An 18,919-nucleotide genomic window follows, 5' to 3' on the forward strand; every position below is an offset into this window, starting at 1 on the left:
CTAGGTATAACTGTAACACTGCATTCTACACTCTCACCTTTCCTTTCCTATGTACTCTGTGAATGGTATGTTTTGTCTGCACAGCACGCAAGAAACAATACTTTTCACCGTATACCAATACATGTGACAATAATAAATCTAATCATGTTAATCAAATGTAGCCTTCTGAATTTTATAGATGGTGGAAAGACATTCATAACTGATAGGGATTTGGTTTTATACATCGAGGTTATATTTTTGTTGTCAAAAATTTTAATCTTAATGATAAAATACTTACCTATAACTGGAAGAAATGTTTGCAATAATAAATTCTTTAAAATATTTGTGATTCCATACATGTTACGAGGTACATTTAAGAAATGTCATATCAAGTTTTGCTTACAGGCAAAAAAATTAATTATTTGACACTGCAGAAGAGTGTGTATATTAACGTCCAAATCCAACCCATGTAAATTGTGGATAAACTGGAAGGCTGCCAAGGAGGATCTTGTTGCAGTCCTTCTATAGCTAACCAACCTAAACGCTGATATTTTAAAATGTTAAATTAGCTCTTTTTATTCACAAATGATTGCCCTAAATTTAATATTGAACAAACTAGGTATGTAATTCAATTAACAGACTTGTCTTGTCTTTCACAATTCTCGCAGCTTCTGCAGACTTTCTATCACTCTTGCACTGCCTTGGAGTCTCCAACATATTTTCTTGCAGACTGCTTTAGATGGCACATGTGACATTAGCAATGCAATAGCAACTTTCTTTTCGGGGGGTTTATTGCTGCAAGGATATTAATTCATTCACTCTAGTGGGTCTTCTAGGAACATGACCACACAGTTGAATTTTAAGTGCACAGAGTTAGAGAAGGAGGCCACCAATGCCTCTACTTTCTCAGAAGACTAAGGAAATTTGGCATGTCAGCTACGACTCTCACCATGCACCATAGAAAGCATTCTTTCTGGTTGTATCACAGCTTGGTATGGCTCATGCTCTGCCCAAGACCGCAAGGAACTACAAAAGGTCGTGAATGTAGCCCAATCCATCACGCAAACCAGCCTCCCATCCATTGACTCTGTCTACACTTCCCGTTGCCTCGGCAAAGTAGCCAGCATAATTAAGGACGCCACACCCCAGATGTTCTCTCTTCCACCTTCTTCCTTCGGGAAAAAGATACAAAAGTCTGAGGTCACGTACCAATCGACTCAAGAACAGCTTCTTCCCTGCTGCTGTCAGACTTTTGAATGGACTTACTTTGCACTAAGTTGATCTTTCTCTACACCCTAGCTATGACTGTAACACTACATTCTGCACTCTCTCCTTCTCTATGAATGGTATGCTTTGTCTGTATAGCACACAAGAAACAATACTTTTCACTATATGTTAATACATGTGACAATAATAAATCAAATCATTCAGCTCACTATATCCATGCTTCCCCTCTGATGAGCAATCAAATCAGTTCTATTCCACTGCTCTATTCCTGTAGCCTTGTAAGTTTATTTTCTTCAAGTACCCTGAGTACCAAGTTGCCTTAGGGGTTTGTTTGATGTCTCAATAGTGAGATTTTGAAATTTATAGGTTTCAACATGAACCATTTCTTGATAATCTTTAACTATGTGCAGATTCCACTTACTGTCATGCATGGTGTTGTTGTCCCTATGCAGGCTGCTTCTGGTGTTTCTTGTGTCTATGACCATATGATTCGATACATCATACCATGGATGGTGTTAACCATTGCTCTGTTAAGCACCTTTACATTACAATAGCATATAGATACATACAACATCATAGAGCAGTTGTAGGCAATGAAGTCTAGGTCATTACCATTTGCAATGAAAAAATGTTCTTCCTCAGATTCACATGTTTTTCTTGCCCAAAACCTTAAACTTAGGTCCATTAGTCCTTGTGACATAAGGTAACTGAAACAGCTTTTCTTTATCCACCTTTCTTTAATAGCATAGCCAAACCTGTCATAACCATGTAAAATTTCTATCTCATTTGCTCCAAAGAGAGCAACCCAGTTTCTCAAACCTATCTTGTCAGTTAAAGACCCTCATCCCTGGGAGCAATCTGATATATCTGCAGTGCACCTTCTCAAGGTCAACATCCAGATCATTGAAGCATTAATCACGCTTGATCAGCTTTGGTGGGTGGGCCACATGGGCCGCATGCCTGACAAGAGACTTCCACCCTACTTGAAGCTTTGACACGGCATGCAAGCCCCAGGAGGGCAGAAGGAATGTTTCAATGACTCCCTTAAAGCCTTCCTGATATAGTGCAACTTCTACACTGGCCCAAGACCACCCAAAGTGGAGGAAAAGGATCTGGGAAGGTACTGAACACTAAGTTTCATCACCGACATCAAGCTGAAGCCAAGCATCAACAGCAAGAGGAGCACTGGGCAACCCAGGCACCCCACCCATCTGCTCCTCCAACCACTGTCTACCACGCCTGTGACAGATAAGGTAGGTCACAGATTGGACTCCTCAGTCATATTAGAATACAATTTTAGTGTGGAAGCGAGTCATCCTCGAATCCGAAGGACTGTCTAAGAAGAAGGTATGTGAGAGAGAAAAAGAGACTGCACGCGCGAGAGAGAGCGTGCGTGAGAGAGCGTGCGCGCGAGAGAGAGCGTGCGCGAAAGAGAGAGCGTGTGCGAAAGAGAGAGCGTGCGCGAAAGAGAGAGCGTGCGCGAGAGAGAGAGCGTGTGCGAGAGAGCGTGCGCGAGAGAGAGAGCGAGCGCGAGAGAGAGCGTGCGTGAGAGAGCGTGCGCGAGAGAGAGAGCGTGTGCGAAAGAGAGAGCGTGCGCGAAAGAGAGAGCGTGCGCGAGAGAGAGAGCGTGTGCGAGAGAGAGCGTGCGCGAGAGAGAGAGCGAGCGCGAGAGAGAGCGTGCGTGAGAGAGCGTGCGCGAGAGAGAGAGCGTGTGCGAAAGAGAGAGCGTGCGCGAAAGAGAGAGCGTGCGCGAGAGAGAGAGCGTGTGCGAGAGAGAGCGTGCGCGAGAGAGAGAGCGAGCGCGAGAGAGAGCGTGCGTGAGAGAGCGTGCGCGAGAGAGAGAGCGTGCGCGCGAGAGAGCGAGCGTGCGCGCGAGAGAGCGAGCGTGCGCGAGAGAGATAGTGTGCGTTTGAAAGAGAGCGCGTGTGTTTGAGAGAGAGCGCGTGTGTTTGAGAGAGAGCGCGTGTGTTTGAGAGAGAGAGAGTGCGTGTGTGCGACAGCGTAGGTGCAAGAGAGAGAGAGAGCATGTGTGCAAGAGAGAGAGTGTGTGTGTGCGCGCGCGAGATAGAACGTGCTTGTGTGAGGGAGCGGGAGACAGAGAGCGTGTATGAGGGAGATCAAGGGGGCGATTCTCCCAAAAAAAATTCTAAGTGCCAAATTTGTGAAAAAACGGGAGCAACTCCCGCTGGTTTTTTCAACAGGAGTTTCAAAATGAATCTCCCACACTCTGAGCACTGCAGAATGCCTCAGCGTGAATCATGCTGAAAATCTGTGTGCGGGGGTTATTCCTGTAGGAGAGGCCGGCAGAATAGTGTTGCGCAGACCATTGCGCATGTTCCAATCTGTCAGAGTAGTGATCAGCGCACACACAGTAGCCCCATACTGGTCTGGTCTCCCAATCACTGGCCAGCACCGCAATCCCGCATCCCTGCCCCTCCAACCCCCCCCCCCCCCCACTGTTTGCTGGCTACCAGGACCTCTCTGGGCCAGCACAAGTGAAACATCCCTGGCAAGGGGACCATTGGGGTGGGGGGGGGGGCGGGGAAGCTACCAGATCCGGAGATTTCAGTCCCAGACTCGCAAAAAGGATTCAAATCCAGATTTTAATATTTCAATCAGCTCCGCACTGATTTCAAGTGTGAGGGAGATCAAGGGGCCAATTCTCCCACCCCGCCGCGCTAGTTTTCTAGCGCAGCAGGGTGAGAGAATCTCGCAGCCGGCCACGCGCAGGATTCACGCATACACTCCCGCTGCCCGTGCATCTGCCAGCCCCGGATTTCTGGCGCCGTCGGATCTGCACTGGAAACCGGCAGGAACTGGCAGTAAGTAATTTTAATCTATTTTTAATGTTATTTAAATGTGATTAGCGAGCCCGGAACTGAATTCTGTGGACCCGCTAGCCTCTCCCATCCCACCAAAGTATTTCACTCTAGCAGGGTTTACAGTAGGTCCCCACATTCAGGGAACTAGCGGCCCGACCCTGCTGGAGTGACGGGGGCGGGGCAATCAGGGCCCCCCAGGGGGTCGGTGGCAGTGACCCCTGGGCATGGGCACCCTGGCAGTGCCAGCCTGTGCCCCCTGGCACTACCCCAGGGGCAAAGTGCCGATGTCCACCAGGCATGGGGCTTGTGGGGGCAGAGGGCTGGGGCGATCAGTGGGGGGGGTCCCTCTGCCGCTCTGCATAGGGGCAGGAGGGAGGCCAGCGATTGGGATGGGAGGTGGTCAGCCAGAGCAGGGGGGACTGCCCGCTGGGGGGAGGGAGGTGAGATCGGCACTGCTGCAGGGGAGACACTGTTTGGGGGGGGCTGGAGATTGGGGTGGGCTGCTGTCTACCTGCTGGGGAGCGGCACTGCCTGGGGAGAGGTCGAGACTGCTGGGGGGGGAAAACTGTGGGGGGTTGCTGGTGATTGGGGCGATCTGGGAGAGGGGGGGGGTTCGAGGCTGTCCCGTGAATGGTGGGGAAGGCCACGATCAGGCTGTGGGGAGGGGGGTTTGGAGGAGCAGCACTGCGGGGATCCTGGGCTGGCCAGTGATCGAGCACAAGCTGCAAGCTGACAGTACGGGGCCACTGCGCATGCGTAGAGGCCCACTGGTTTCAGCCTCCCGGGCGGGAATAGGCCCCGCCCAAAATCTAATGATATTGACGTTGGTGGCCTTTGCATTGCACAGAGTGTGGGAGACTCTTGTCTGAAATCCCACTGAAAAAACCAGCCTGAATTACTCCAGTTTTCCCATGAATTTAACATTTAGAATTTCTTTGGGAGAATTCTGCCCCAAGTGTGTGAGAGAGTGTGTTTTTGAGAGAGAGTCGGGGGTGGAATTTTCCCATCCCACCCGCCACGGGAATTGTAGTGGGTGGGGGTGGAACATGCAAAGGTCCTTTGACCTCGGAAGGGAATTTTGGGGTGGCTTGAAAATCTTGCTGTGTGTGTGTGTGAGTGAGATGGAGTGTATTTATCTGTGTGTGTGTGTGTATGTGAAAGAGCACACATGAGAGAGAGAGAGAGTGAGAGCACATAAGAGAGAGAGAGAGTACAAGAGACAGAGAGCACATAAGAGGGGGAGAGAGCACATGAGAGAGGGAGAGCAAGCATATGAGAGAGAGAGAGCACATGAGAGAGAGAGCATGAGAGAGAGAGCACGAGAGAGAGCACGAGAGAGAGAGCACGAGAGAGAGAGCACGAGAGAGCACGAGAGAGAGAGAGAGCACATGAGAGAGAGCGAGCACATGAGAGAGCACATGAAAGAGAGAGAGAGCACATGAGAGAGAGAGAGCACATGAGAGAGCACATGAAAGAGAGAGAGCACATGAAAGAGAGAGAGAGCACATGAAAGAGAGAGAGAGCACATGAGAGAGAGAGAGTGCATGAGAGAGAGAGTACACCTGAGAGAGAGAGCACATGAGAGAGAGAAAAGTGTGTGTGTGGGCACATGGGACTAAGTGACTGTGTTTGGGTGTGAGAGTTAGTCGTTTACCCCCCACCTCCCCTGAGCAATAAGGTTGGACAAGTCTGTGCAAGACTATCTAGAACCTGTTGCATTCAATTTGTATCATCCTCATTGTCAGTCACACCTCTTATGTTTGGTACAATCGGCAAATTTTGTATTCCAAAGTTCTGTATTCCAATATCCAAGTCATTTGTATATATCAAAAGCAGCAGTGACCCTAGCACAGAACTTTATGGAAAGCTCAAAAAGTAACCATTTACAGTGACTTGCTGACCCTGGACTTCCCGCTTGAGTCTTAATTTTGTTAATCAGTCTTTTATACGGCATTTTGTCAGTAGCCATTTGTTGAAATCCATACAGACAATATCCATTTAATTTCCTCCATCAGATCCCTCTGTTACTACATCAAAAAATTCAATTAGTTAAGTCATTCTTGATCAATGAATGAATATTGGACCATTGGCCTTTACTGTATAAACATTCACTTGTTTCTCAGCTTGGAAGTACTTGATTAATGTGCATCATCTCTGCTGATTGAATTGTTATCCTTTCTTGCATTTCACTAATATCAACAAGCACTATAATTTGCAGTTCAATACATTTATCTGATGGCCAGTACCCAAAATGCCCAGCCAAGTTTGGCAGCTAGGCCATAAGCGTCGGAGCTGCAAATGCGAGGGCTGCAAAATTGCTTTCAAAAGTAAAAAGCAGCACTAAATCTGTCAATAGCCTGTGCAGAATATGAAATATGTGCACATAAGTGCAGCTAAAAGTGGCCATAAATTACAGACAGACACACCTTCTCCCTACATTGCAATTCATAGTCATGGACTTTTTACAGCACAGAAAGAGGCCCTTCAGCCCATCCTGTCTGTGCCAACCATTGCACACTTACCAATCTAATCCCATTTTCCTGCACAAACAAACAACATAAAGTAAAAACAAAAAAAACTAATTGCTGGATTAGCATCCAAAATATAGTCAGACCTGCAGCTAATTCATCACAATACAAAATGTTAGTTTCTCCTAGCTTTCTGTATTTATATCATCAGATTAACAAGAATTGTGTCCCTACACAGAAGTATACATCAAGTGATGCATCCAAAGGTGTGCAGGTTAGGTTGAATGCCATGGTAAATTTGCCCATGTGTCAGGGGGGACGAGCAGGGGTTATGGGTTTAGGGTCTGGGTGGGATTGTTTTCGGTGGGGGCTCGATGGGTCGAATGGTCTCCTTCTGCACTGTAGTGATTCTATGATTCTGTGAAGTGAAACTGTTTATCAGCTGGGAGCATCTCAGTACAAAGTGCGAGAAATTATTGGGACAGGGTGTCCCATATGATGCACTATCAATCAAGCAAAGACTAGTTTGTATGCAAGAACAAATAGGCTTTTATTCGCAAAAGACTTGGAGCACGCCCATGCTGATGAACTGGTCCAGCGACTGAGGCAGGGAGGTTGGGAGCAGTCATCTTTATACCTGGACCAGGGGGGGAGGAGTCTCAGGCAGGGCCGGCAGGGGCATGCCCAGGCATGTCACACACACAGGGGCAATAAGCTTAACAGTGGTTTACCACATTCACCCCCTGCTTTTACAAAAGAGTCCGGAGGGGTGAGGTGGGTGGAACGATATTTACAGAATTACAAATTCAGTCTCTCTGGGGGCTTGATCTGCCGCTGCGACCGCCGTAGTGCCGGTTCCGGTGGCCGCGGTGTTGGTTCAGGCGCCAGGCCATAGTTGCTCGAGTCGTCTGTAGTTCCTTCGATTGTCGGGTGCGTGGTGGCGGCTCCTGGGGCTCAGGTGTGCTGTATATGGGGGTTGGGGGTGTGGGGTTGTGGGTCGTCGTGGTCCCTGGGGTACCTGCGGGTGCCAGGTCTCGAATGGAGACCGTGTCCTCCCGCCCGTCGTGGTACGCCACATAGGCGTATTGGGGAATGGCGTGGAGGAGCTGGATCCTTTCGACCAGGGGGTCCGACTTATGGGTCCTCACGTGCTTCCGGAGCAGGACAGGGCTGGGGACGTGAGCCACGATGGTAGTGAGGTCCCCGAGGAGGACTTCCTGGGGAAAACAAACATTCTTTTGTGAGGGGTAGCATTGGTAGCTGTGCAAAGGAGTGATCTAATTGAGTGTAGTGCATCAGGGAGGACCTCTTGCCAGCGGGTGACTGGAAGACCTTTAGACCTCAGAGCTAGTAAAACGGCCTTCCAGTCTGTCGCGTTCTCCCTCTCTACCTGTCCGTTCCCCCTGGGGTTGTAGCTGGTGGTCCTACTCGAGGCTATGCCTTTGGAGAGCAGGTACTGTCGCAGCTCATCACTCATAAAGGAGGATCCCCGGTCGCTATGGATATAGCTAGGGAAACCGAACAGGGTGAAGAGGCTGTGCAGGGCCCTGACGACCGTGGCCGAGGTCATATCCGGGCGGGGAATAGCGAAGGGGAAATGTGAATATTCGTCAATGACGTTGAGGAAGGGTATGTTGCGGTCAGAAGAGGGGAGGGGGCCTTTGAAGTCGACGCTTAGGCGTTCGAAAGGGCGGGTGGCCTTTATGAGGAGTGCTTTGTCTGGCCGATAGAAGTGCGGCTTGCACTCTGCGCAGACCTGGCAGTGTCTGGTTAAAGACCTGACTTCCTCAATGGAGTAGGGCAGGTTACGGGCTTTAATGAAGTGAAAAAACCTGGTGACCCCCGGGTGGCAGAGGTCGTTGTGGAGAGTCTGCAATTGGTCTATTTGTGCGCTGGCACATATTCCCCGGGACAGGGCGTCTGGGGGCTCATTGAGCTTCCCAGGCCGGTAAGATGTCGTGATTGTGGGTGGAAAGCTCGATTCTCCAGCTCAATATTTTATCATTTTTGATCTTGCCCCGCTGCGTGTTGTTAAACATGAATGCAACTGACCGTTGGTCCGTGAGTAGGGTGAATCGTTTACCAGCTAAGTAGTGGCGCCAGTGCTGTACAGCTTCCGCTATGGCTTGGGCCTCCTTCTCGACAGACAAATGTCGAATTTCAGGGCCTTGGAGGGTTCGTGAGAAGGCGGCCACGGGTCTGCTCGCCTCGTTAAGGTTAGCGGCTAGGGCGAAGTCAGATGCATCGCTCTCCACCTGGAATGGGATGGATTCGTCTACAGCGTGCATCGTGGGCTTCGCGATGTCTGCTTTGATGCGGTCGAAGGCCAGGCGGGCCTCTGCCATCAGGGGAAAAGAGGTGGATTTGATGAGCGGACGGGCTTTATCCGCATAATTGGGGACCCACTGGGCGTAATACGAGAAGAAGCCCAGGCATTTCCTCAGTGCTTTGAGGCTGGTGGGGAGGGGAAGTTCCAGGAGGGGACGCATGCGGTCGGGATCGGGACCGATGACCCCGTTTTCCACAACAGAACCAAGGATGGCGAGGCGGCGTGTGCGGAATACACACTTCTCCTTATTATAGGTCAGATTTAGGAGTGTGGCAGTGTGGAGGAATTTGTGGAGGTTGGCGTCATGGTCTTGCTGATCATGGCCGCAGATGGTGACGTTATCCAGGTACGGGAAGGTGGCCCGCAGCCTGTTCTGGACTACCATTCGGTCCATCTCACGCTGGAAAACTGAGACCCCGTTGGTGACGCCGAAGGGGACCCTAAGGAAGTGATAGAGGCGGCCATCCGCCTTGAAGGCAGTATATTGGTGGTCTTCCGGGCAGATAGGGAACTGGTGGTATGCAAATTCTAAGTTGATGGTGGAGAACACCCGATATTGCGCAATCTGATTAACCATGTCAGATATGTGGGGAAGGGGGTACGCGTCCAGCTGCGTGTAGCGGTTAATGGTCTGACTGTAGTCAATGACCATGCGATGTTTCTCCCCAGTTTTAACAACTACTACTTGGGCTCTCCAAGGGCTGGTACTGGCCTCGATGATCCCCTCCCCTAGGAGCCGTTGTACTTCGGACCTGATAAAAGCCCTGTCTCCAGCACTGTACTGTCTGCTCTTGGTGGCGATGGGCTTGCAGTCAGGGGTGAGATTTTCAAACAGTGAGGGAGGGGCGACTTTAAGGGTCGAGAGGCTGCAGGTGGTGCGCGGTAGGCGATCGAAGAACTGGTGATTGCAAACAGAGAGCGGGGGAAAAGGCCCATTATACTCCATGGTGACACTCTTAAGGTGACACAGGAAATCTAGCCCCAGGAGTACGGCAGCGCAGAGTTGTGGCAGCATGAGGAGCCTGAAGTTTTTGTACACTGTGCCCCGTACAGTCAGGGTCACCACGCAGTACCCGAGGACATCCACCAAGTGGGACTTTGAAGCCAGGGAGATCGTTTGCTTCACTGGCAGTACTGAAAAGGCGTAGCGACTCACTGCGTTAGGGTGAATAAAGCTCTCCGTACTCCCACAGTCAAATAAACAGTTTGTAGTGCGACCGTTTACCTCGATGTCCATCATGGACCCGGCGAGTTGGTGAGGCCTGGATTGGTCCAGCGTAACCAAAGCCACCATTGGATTTTGCGACGCGGCTGAAGGTGTCCAAGATGGCGGCCCGCATGGCTCACACATGGCTGAAGGCATCCAAGATGGCGGCCCGCACGCGGCTGAAGGCGTCCAAGATGGCGGCCTGCACGGCTCACACGTGGCTGAAGGCGTCCAAGATGGCGGGTCGCATGCGGCGCTACTGGGCTTGGAGATCGACTTCGCCCTGCATACCTTCGCGTAATGGCCCTTCTTTCCACACCCGGAGCAGATCGCATCTTTCACCGGGCAGCGTTGTCGGGGGTGCTTCCCCAGGCCGCAGAAGTAGCACTTCAGGCCTCCAGAGACTGCCGCAGCGTTCAGGTCATTGGTGGGACGTGGCGTGGCGTGGGCCTGCGGCCCTCCCGAATACACAGGTAGCGGCGACTGCGGCGTCCATGATGCGCCCCCGTGGTCGGGGGTGTAGGCCTCGAGATTACGGAAGGCCACCTCTAACGAGTCGGCAAGCGCTACAGTCTTTTGTAGATCCAGCCCACCCCGTTCCAGCAGTCGTTGTCGGATATAGTTTGACCTGATGCCTGTGACATAGGCATCTCTGATTAAGTCCTCAGTGTTTTGGGCGGCTGTTACGGCCTTGCAGTTGCAGGCCGTGCCAAGTGCTCACAACGCACGCAGGAATTGGTCACCCGATTCTCCTGGCTGTTGTCTGCGAGTAGCCAGAAGATGTCTGGCATAGATTACATTAGTTTGTTTGTTGTACTGGCCTTTTAAAAGTTCAATCGCATCCTCGTAAGTTTCAGCGTCTCTAGTCATCGAAAATTCTTGATCGCCTACCCGGTCATGGAGCACGTGTAGCTTGTCGGTTTCGGTCCGGACAACGGAGGCGGTGAGGAAAGTTTCGAAACATCGCAGCCAGTGATCGAAGCTGTTAGAGGCTCCTACAGCTTGAGGATCCAATTCTAATCTATCGGATTTTAGTATCTGCTCCATCCCAAAACTTTTTGCGAATAAAATTGATGCACTATCAATCAAGCAAAGACTAGTTTGTATGCAAGAACAAATAGGCTTTTATTCGCAAAAGACTTGGAGCACACCCATGCTGATGAGCTGGTCCAGCGACTGAGGCAGGGAGGTTGGGAGCAGTCACCTTTATACCTGGACCAGGGAGGGAGGAGTCTCAGGCAGGGCCGGCAGGGGCATGCCCAGGCATGTCACACACGAGATGACACAGAATGAGAAGAAAGCAAAAACTGCAAATGTTAACTATTGGAAAAACAGGAAATACTGCAAACATTTACAAGTCAGGCAGCATCTGTAATGAGAGCAAATGATAATACAAGAATGAATAGGTCGGGTGTGATCTTTATTGTAAAACTGAAGGGTGTTACAGATGAACAGTATTTAAAGGGGTATGAGCATTGACAGCACTGTCAGTCAACGAGTTGAAGATTAGGTGGGATGGGACTCGAAAGTCTCTGAGCATATGACCAAAACAATAACAGAGTTTTCCGAGTACAGGATCAAATCCCAGCACTCTGAACATTAAAATCCAGCTCTCAGCTGTTTATTATTCATATGCCAGCCTGGTTTTCAGCAGATTTGTCGTCTAAAATATTAATAAATGTTTTGTAATCTCATGACTGAAACTACAGCAATTCTCCCGGGAATAGCAGTATCATTTCTGCAGCAAAACGCAGTGAATGCAGGATAGCTGCCTCATACAAATGATGTCTTCAAATTTAATCTCAGTTCGTTGCAGCATGATTGGTGGAGAAATTGCCCAATCACTTCCATGCTGCCCAAGACTTGCGGTGCCACTGTAAATAGCCATGGCTCTTTTAACAGTCATTAAAAATAAGCTTGTGACTTTGCAGCTTTGGCTACAATGTGCCAGAAATGGCAGGTATAGAAAGTGTACCAGAAGTCAGGAATCATCTTTTCCAAGGTGAAAAGATTGGCACAGATGTTACTGAGGAGTGCTTGTGTGAGGATGAGAAAAGAGGTGAACAAGGATTAGCTGAGGGGAAACAACTCGGGTTGCAAGCTGACACTCTGGCTTTCTCACTTCCTTGCTCTCATTGGGATTGCTTCATCATCAGATTGGGGAAGACCTGCTGCAGGATCTAAATCCTGACTCCATTGCAGAATTCAGCAGGGCACCATAATGTGGGGTACAGTCTGTGGGTTGTACTGCACCACAACCCCAGATCTGTCTAGCAAACAAGAACATTGTTTGAGCAGCCGAGAGGTGTGTTCTGTGATGGCTGCAGCATTCCCTTGGCGCTCACTTGTGCGGCAATTGGGCACAGGTCACATGACAGAGATTTGTGCCATTTGAGCAGAGGGTGATTCTATTTCCCTTGCGGCCAACCTCCGAGTCCCGAGCTTGATGAAGAAACGGAAAGTTGCACCAGTACATTACAAATGTATTGTGACAGCTGTCAGGGAACCTGGTAGAAACCTGAATGATTCACGATGATCTCTCACCAGTTGAACATTGATAGGTAGCTTTCCCTATTCATGAAGGCTGCAGGCTGATTGAGAGATGTCTTCATGACTATGTATTCACAGTCAATGAAAACCTGCGCAAGTCTACGATTGCAGCCCTTGTCCGCTGACTACTAGCATCCATCAAGATTGTAATATAATTGTTGTCCCTGGAAATGAAGATGGTGACCTACTTGATATAGAAATGGACAGATGATCAACTTGTGTGACTGCTGTCACCTGCTGCCTCCTGTACTAAGTTTGATTCCAAAAGGTAAAAGCCGTAGTCAATTTGATGATCATAGGAAATGCATATGGCCAACAGGGAGAGTGGTATGTTGTAAGAAGTTGCACAAATCTCCAATGACCTAAGTAGACATACCTTCAAATGCTCCACTACTTCATGTGTGGTTTTTGGTTATGACTTTTAATTTAACCAATATCTAGTTATGTTTTTCTAAAAAATTTCCAAGTCCCACTGGTTAATGCCAGAAGAAAAATCAATTTCCTAATTGCCTTTTCTTTACTGCTGCTAAGCTGCTAACAAAATCTTCAAGAAATTACTACGTATGCCCAAGCCTCTGGATAATTTTTGCTTTGATGAGCTGAGGTAAGATATTAATCCTGTTGTTATATTTTCTGTGAAATGCAAAGTCCATCTGGATTTTACTGCAATCCAATTTCAACAAGCAGTGGACAGGATTTAGTGGCCTCCCCTGTGTTTGGTTTTTGGGACATTTGGTAGGTGGGCGAAGACACTATTGCTTTCCTGTCTCTGCCCCAGTTAAGTCCACGGTGTCAAAGCCAGAGGATGGTTTCCCTGACCTGTTACCAACTGAGGCAGCATATTAACCCAATGGCAGGCTGAGGAAGGGGGGGAGGGGGGTTGGACAGCGGGGTGTTCGGCATGTCAGGGGTGCATAAAGCAAACCCTTGCAAGGTTACTTGCCGGCTCCCAGGTGGTCCCTCATTCAAAGGTGCTAAATCCCTGATTGAGAGATTTGGCATTGGAAAGGGGGCCCACTAAGAACCACCTTATTGTCCTTGCTGCCAAATGCCCTATACTGCCCTCCTCTACAAATCCACCCCCATCTTCATTCACCAAGACTGGGCCTTACATAGATGTATTGCCAGCAACAGCCACAGCCTCCGTGGTGGAGCTGCTGTTTAAAAGACAGCATTGGCCAGCAGCTTATGATGGACAGGCCTTCTACCTTGGGGCCCTTAATTCCAGGAAAGGCCCACTGCTGTCCAGATAAGTGCCTGAGTGGCATTTAATTCGGCAGACCTTCCCTAAAAGGGGTGACCTGGGGTTCTAAGAGCCCTAATTGCCTCCATATAAAATATTGCCCAATGATTCCCTTTCAAGTAAATCAAAACAGATGCTAAAACGGAATACAGAAACACAGAATGTTGCCTTTATTTTAAATTTTATTTTAAGTTCAGAACTGATCTTCAGTTATCTCATATGATTATGCTGCCAAAGATTGCTGAGTTGTCACTGAAACTGTATTCAAAGATTAGAATCATAGTCATAGATGTTTACAGCATGGAAACAGGCCCTTCGGTCCAACTTGTCCATGCTGCACAATTTTTACTACTAAGCTAGTCCCAATTGCCTGCATTTGGTCCATATCCCTCTATACCCATCTTATCCATGTTACTCTTCAAATGCTTTTTAAAGACAAAATTGTACTTGCCTCTGCTACTGCCTCTGGCAGCTCAATCCAGACACTCATCATCCTCTGATTGAAAAAATTGCCCCCTTGACTCTTTTGTATCTCTCCCCTCTCACCTTAAACCTATACCCTCTAGTTTTAGACTCCCCTACTTTTGGGAAAAGCTGTTGATTATCTACCTGATCTGTGCCCCTCATTATTTTATAGACCTCTATAAGATCACCACTAAGCCTCCTATGCTCCAGGGAAAAAAGTCCCAGTCTATCCAGCCTCTCCTTATAACTTAAACCATCAAGTCCCGGTAGCATCCTAGTAAATCTTTTCCGCACATTGAAAACAGCCAAAGGAAAACAAATAGTTGCGATATATTCCTGTTAATTTAAATTCATCTGCTGGAATCAAAATGAAAACATTCATAGTTTGAATTGAACCAATTTCATAAAACTACATCAGAAACATTTTTGTATACTTTCAATCTGAATTAACAGGTACTTTCAATTATTAGTATGTTTACCAATTAGTAGATGCACTTACCTCTGATGTTGTGAGCTTTTGTGACTCTGTTCGATAAAGACCAATGGGAATGTCTCCTGATGAAGAGCAAAGCTTCTGATAAAGCCGCCCATATGTCCTGATCCACAGATCATCCTCTGTGATTTTCATCTACATGAGCACAAGAAATGAGACTGTTCAGCATATATGGTCCCAACATTAGCCTATAGACTTTTCTGCACTTGCCCAGATGCATTGCTTTTACTGAGTCTACTTAGAGACAATGATGGTTTAAGCAGAATCAGGATGAGGGTAAATTTAGATTAATGAATTATCATCACTAGATTACTGGGCTCCTTCAGACTCTAATTTGATGATGCCTTTTACTTCTGCACAATCATAAGATTTTTTCTGGCGATTACAATGAAAGATAAACAAGAATGGACAGAATTTTCTCATACATCCACCACAGGAATTGTAGTTGGCAGGGTACGGATCATGCAAAGGTTCGTTGACCTCGGGGTAGGATTTTCCAGCATTGGGGCGAGCTAGGACGGAAAATCCCGTGGAGACTCTCTCCTACAATATACCTATATTTGGCTATTTTTAATATGCCCACTGACTCTTTTTAAGAGGATAACCTGGATTTAGTGGTATCATTTGGTGAATAATTTATAGATATATAATGCCCAAAGGGCCAAGAACAATTTTCAATGGGTTAACTGTGGTACTTTCCAATGAAACCTTTACATGTGCTAAAGTGTAGCCATGCAGGAGCTGGTCTGATGGTTTACTGCATTGTATTACTGCAGATCCAGCCCTAGATTTTTCTCTTCATTTTCTGAAAGCTTAGACCACAGTAAATCAAAAATAAAGATGGACAAAATGTGCCATTTACTGTAATTCATATTTCAGAGATTCAAGATAATTAACTGACAGGCTGACAGATCATCAACCAAATAACTATGATTAGCAGTCCAGCTGTTAACCGTCAGGCAGAACGCGTACCGCTAGTCATCTCAATCAGCAGCCGGAGCTTGTGTTAAGTTAGCCACACTGTTTTACATAAAGCAATAGTTCATCTCACTGGGGCATGCATATGCTTTGATAAAATGAGCTGTTTTTTAAAAAAAAACTTAATTGTGTCAATTTCTTATTTTTGCGCAGCACACAAAATGACACCATTTGACCAGGCAGACGCATAAATATTTTAACTAGATTCAAATCTCGCACTTCATCTGTTTAGTATTTCAAGCTATTCTTGAGGGAGCAGGTGATTGTTGCTATGGGTCTAAATGAGTATAGTTTTCTCTGTTGGGCATTCAATCTTCCCCTCCTACGATAGTGCAATCCACAGCTGGGCATGTGAATCTTATTGTTTAATAGCAGCTACGTGACTCGGCAATTGAGAAGCATTGAAGAAACATTAGGAGCATTCAATGAGCTGGCCCTTCCAATGTCGATATCAGTGCTGATACAGAACACATTTTGGGAAATCATAGACATTGCAACATGCAATCTTTCCATCCATTCAATTTCAGGATTAATCTTGTGCATCGTCTTCTGGAGAAGTTTCGCCCAGGTCTTGGTTGAAGGGAATAGTGCAAAGGAGGCCAGGCTAGACTGGTTCATATTCTAAATGAATTGGTGTACGCCAGTTGGGTTGAGCAAAGTAAAGCCTCATTTTTAGCACAGGCATCTTGATTGGGGGCCATAGCAGCCAGTGAAATGTCTCCAGAACATGGGGTCTATGATATTTTAACTTTCTGAATAGCATATCCCATCTCCTACAAGAAGCAGGTGGGAATAATGTCATGGGTAGTGTGTGTGGACATTAAATTTGTGGAGCGGAGAGGGTGTGGTTGGTTCGATAGATCAGGCTGCTACTGCTGATGGCAGGAAAGTACAAAATTAATGACAGTGGGAATAAACTCAATCCGTGATTATTGGCCGGGAGCATGATGGTGTAGTTGAAGGGCAAGGTAGAGGAGGTACAAGGGAAAAAGAATGTGACGTCTGTTCCTTTGGTTCACAAGGAAATAATAAAAAAGTTGCACATTTTTGGGCATCCTGTTGGAAGGTGCTGGCACTTTGAAACGAGGGACAAAATTTTCATGTCATGGGTGAGAATCGGGAGACAGGATTAATCCTGCCTTCGTGATCCCGCCTCCTCTCTCAAGACTGCCAGCAAGCAGAAACTTCCAGAGTCCAGGTCCTAAGTAGCCTGGCGGCAGGATGAGTCCAAAGTGGACAGATTAAAAGGCTGGCTTCCATTCCCAAAAAATACAAGCTTGGTGCTTCTGAGACAATCAACAACTCAACTATATACAGTTGAACCACCTGACCACTCTAAATACCTCCTCATCCAATTCCATCACCCACTCAAACCTTCACTCCCTTATCCCCTCACCCTTCACACCCCTAACACCCAAACCCCTCACAACCATCATACCCCTCACCCTTCATACCCCTCACCCCCGTACTGCGTCCTATTATCCATTTTATCAACAGAAATGACAAGTCCCATTATAACAGTTCAAAGCCATTGAATAGCCCATAAAACGCTGAGGTAAATAAACAAAATCTTCAGAGCAACTATATAAATAATGCGAGTCACTTATAAAATCATCAGGCAGTTGGGTGCAGCTAAGAGCTCATAAGACCCCCCAAGTAAACACAGATTTCAGAACTGCTATCTCAACAGGTGTCTGGACTGAACACATACTCTTCAAAGTGGCTGTTAAAACAATGCAAAGCACTTGTAAAACAATTAGGCAGTTGGATTGCAGCCAAGAGCTCATAAAACTCCCAGAGTAAACAAATAGACTTTAGAACTACTATCTCAACAGGTGTCTGGAGGGGGAAAGATGAAACATTTTAATTTGATTATCATTCTAGGTTACATTTTCGGTAGTGTGAAATGTGCTGTATGGCCTGGTTTTTCTGGGCCCTCCATGGCGGGATTTCCTGCAGCGGATGCAGCGAACCATTGTCCACCCACTTGTGGTATCTCGCAGTCTTGCCAAGGTCTACGGGATTTTGCATGGCTCGCCCAACCTGCAACTGAGGAACCCATCATGGGGGGGGGGGGCAACTTCAGTGAGACCAGAAGATCCCACCAGTGAAAGGGGCCAGAAAATTCCATCTTCTCTTTTTATCTATTGCACTAAATACTTTAAACTAATTTAAAGACTTCTACATGTTTACAATGTGGGCTTTTTTTATTGGACAACTTGCCATTTGGCAGAAGTAACAATCTGGCAAACACACTGTTTACAGGGTAGTTACATATTCCAATCATAGCATGTCATAATTCACCTTACTGAATACAGACAAAACTCACTTGACAGCATTTAACAATGGAATGCAAAGAAGACAAAACCATTTTACTTATCTTTTAAACTCTTCTCAACTTCAAGCCATGGTTGACACCTTCTGGGGCTGCTAAAGTCTCCTCCATGAAAACTAAAAAAGCTACCTGGATGGGCTCTCAATTAGCCCACATCATTGTCAGTTTCATTCTGCATAGGAGCGGATGAGTTCCAGGTCTACTCCTTTCCCCGCCGCCCTTGTGAGAATGGCCGGGGGCGGGAACGGAGGCAGGACATTTGGCTGCACTTTTTGACAACATTTCTTTTTCAGTCCCACCTCTGTTTGCCCTTGATTGGAATGATAAAAATCTGGCCACATGTGTCTCTTAACCAGGCCTGTGGTTAGAATAGGGTATATGTTCCATGATTTAATTGGGACATGATATTGCCATTTTTATTTATTTGGTAGTACAGAACTTGAGCATTGCTGAAAAAATACATATTTGACACATTGTTAAATGTTTTCATCTTGCACTCATCAGGACAATGTAAAGGGAACAACAATTTATCCTGCAAGATAAGAGTGTGCTGATTGGTTGGCAAGTTTCAGGGGAGAAATTGGTGCATTCTCCATGCATGAATTTACCCTGCAACATCGCGCCATTTAAAATCTTGCTTATCAGCTACAAGCTTGTCTCAGGTTCAGACACTGCTAACATGTATAGAAGAATCTTACATCAAAAGAGGTGACATGGAAAGAATAGGCCAGGTAGGAAGGACGCTGGTAGGTAAGGCAACTGCAAGTGGTTAATTTTAGGTATTTTAAGCGTAATTTTTAAAAGGTTTTGACAATATGGGTTA

The 18,919-nt window shown here is 47.1% G+C and overlaps 1 protein-coding gene across 3 annotated transcripts in view; it reads right to left on the reverse strand.

The window, feature by feature from the left end:
- kcnt2a (potassium channel, subfamily T, member 2a) overlaps window positions 1–18,919 on the reverse strand; it is a 743,558-nt gene that overhangs the window by 171,224 nt on the left and 553,415 nt on the right. For 2 of the 3 annotated variants that reach the window (XM_078218140.1, XM_078218139.1), the window contains one exon: window positions 14,790–14,918. In XM_078218140.1, coding sequence (XP_078074266.1) covers window positions 14,790–14,918 — 129 coding nt within the window. Of the gene's footprint in view, window positions 1–14,785; window positions 14,919–18,919 lie in introns of all 3 variants that reach the window. The other variant, XM_078218141.1, reaches the window with a different exon arrangement.

The sequence above is a fragment of the Mustelus asterias genome, chromosome 8 (genome assembly GCF_964213995.1).
Source record: "Mustelus asterias chromosome 8, sMusAst1.hap1.1, whole genome shotgun sequence".
Classification (NCBI taxonomy): domain Eukaryota; kingdom Metazoa; phylum Chordata; class Chondrichthyes; order Carcharhiniformes; family Triakidae; genus Mustelus; species Mustelus asterias.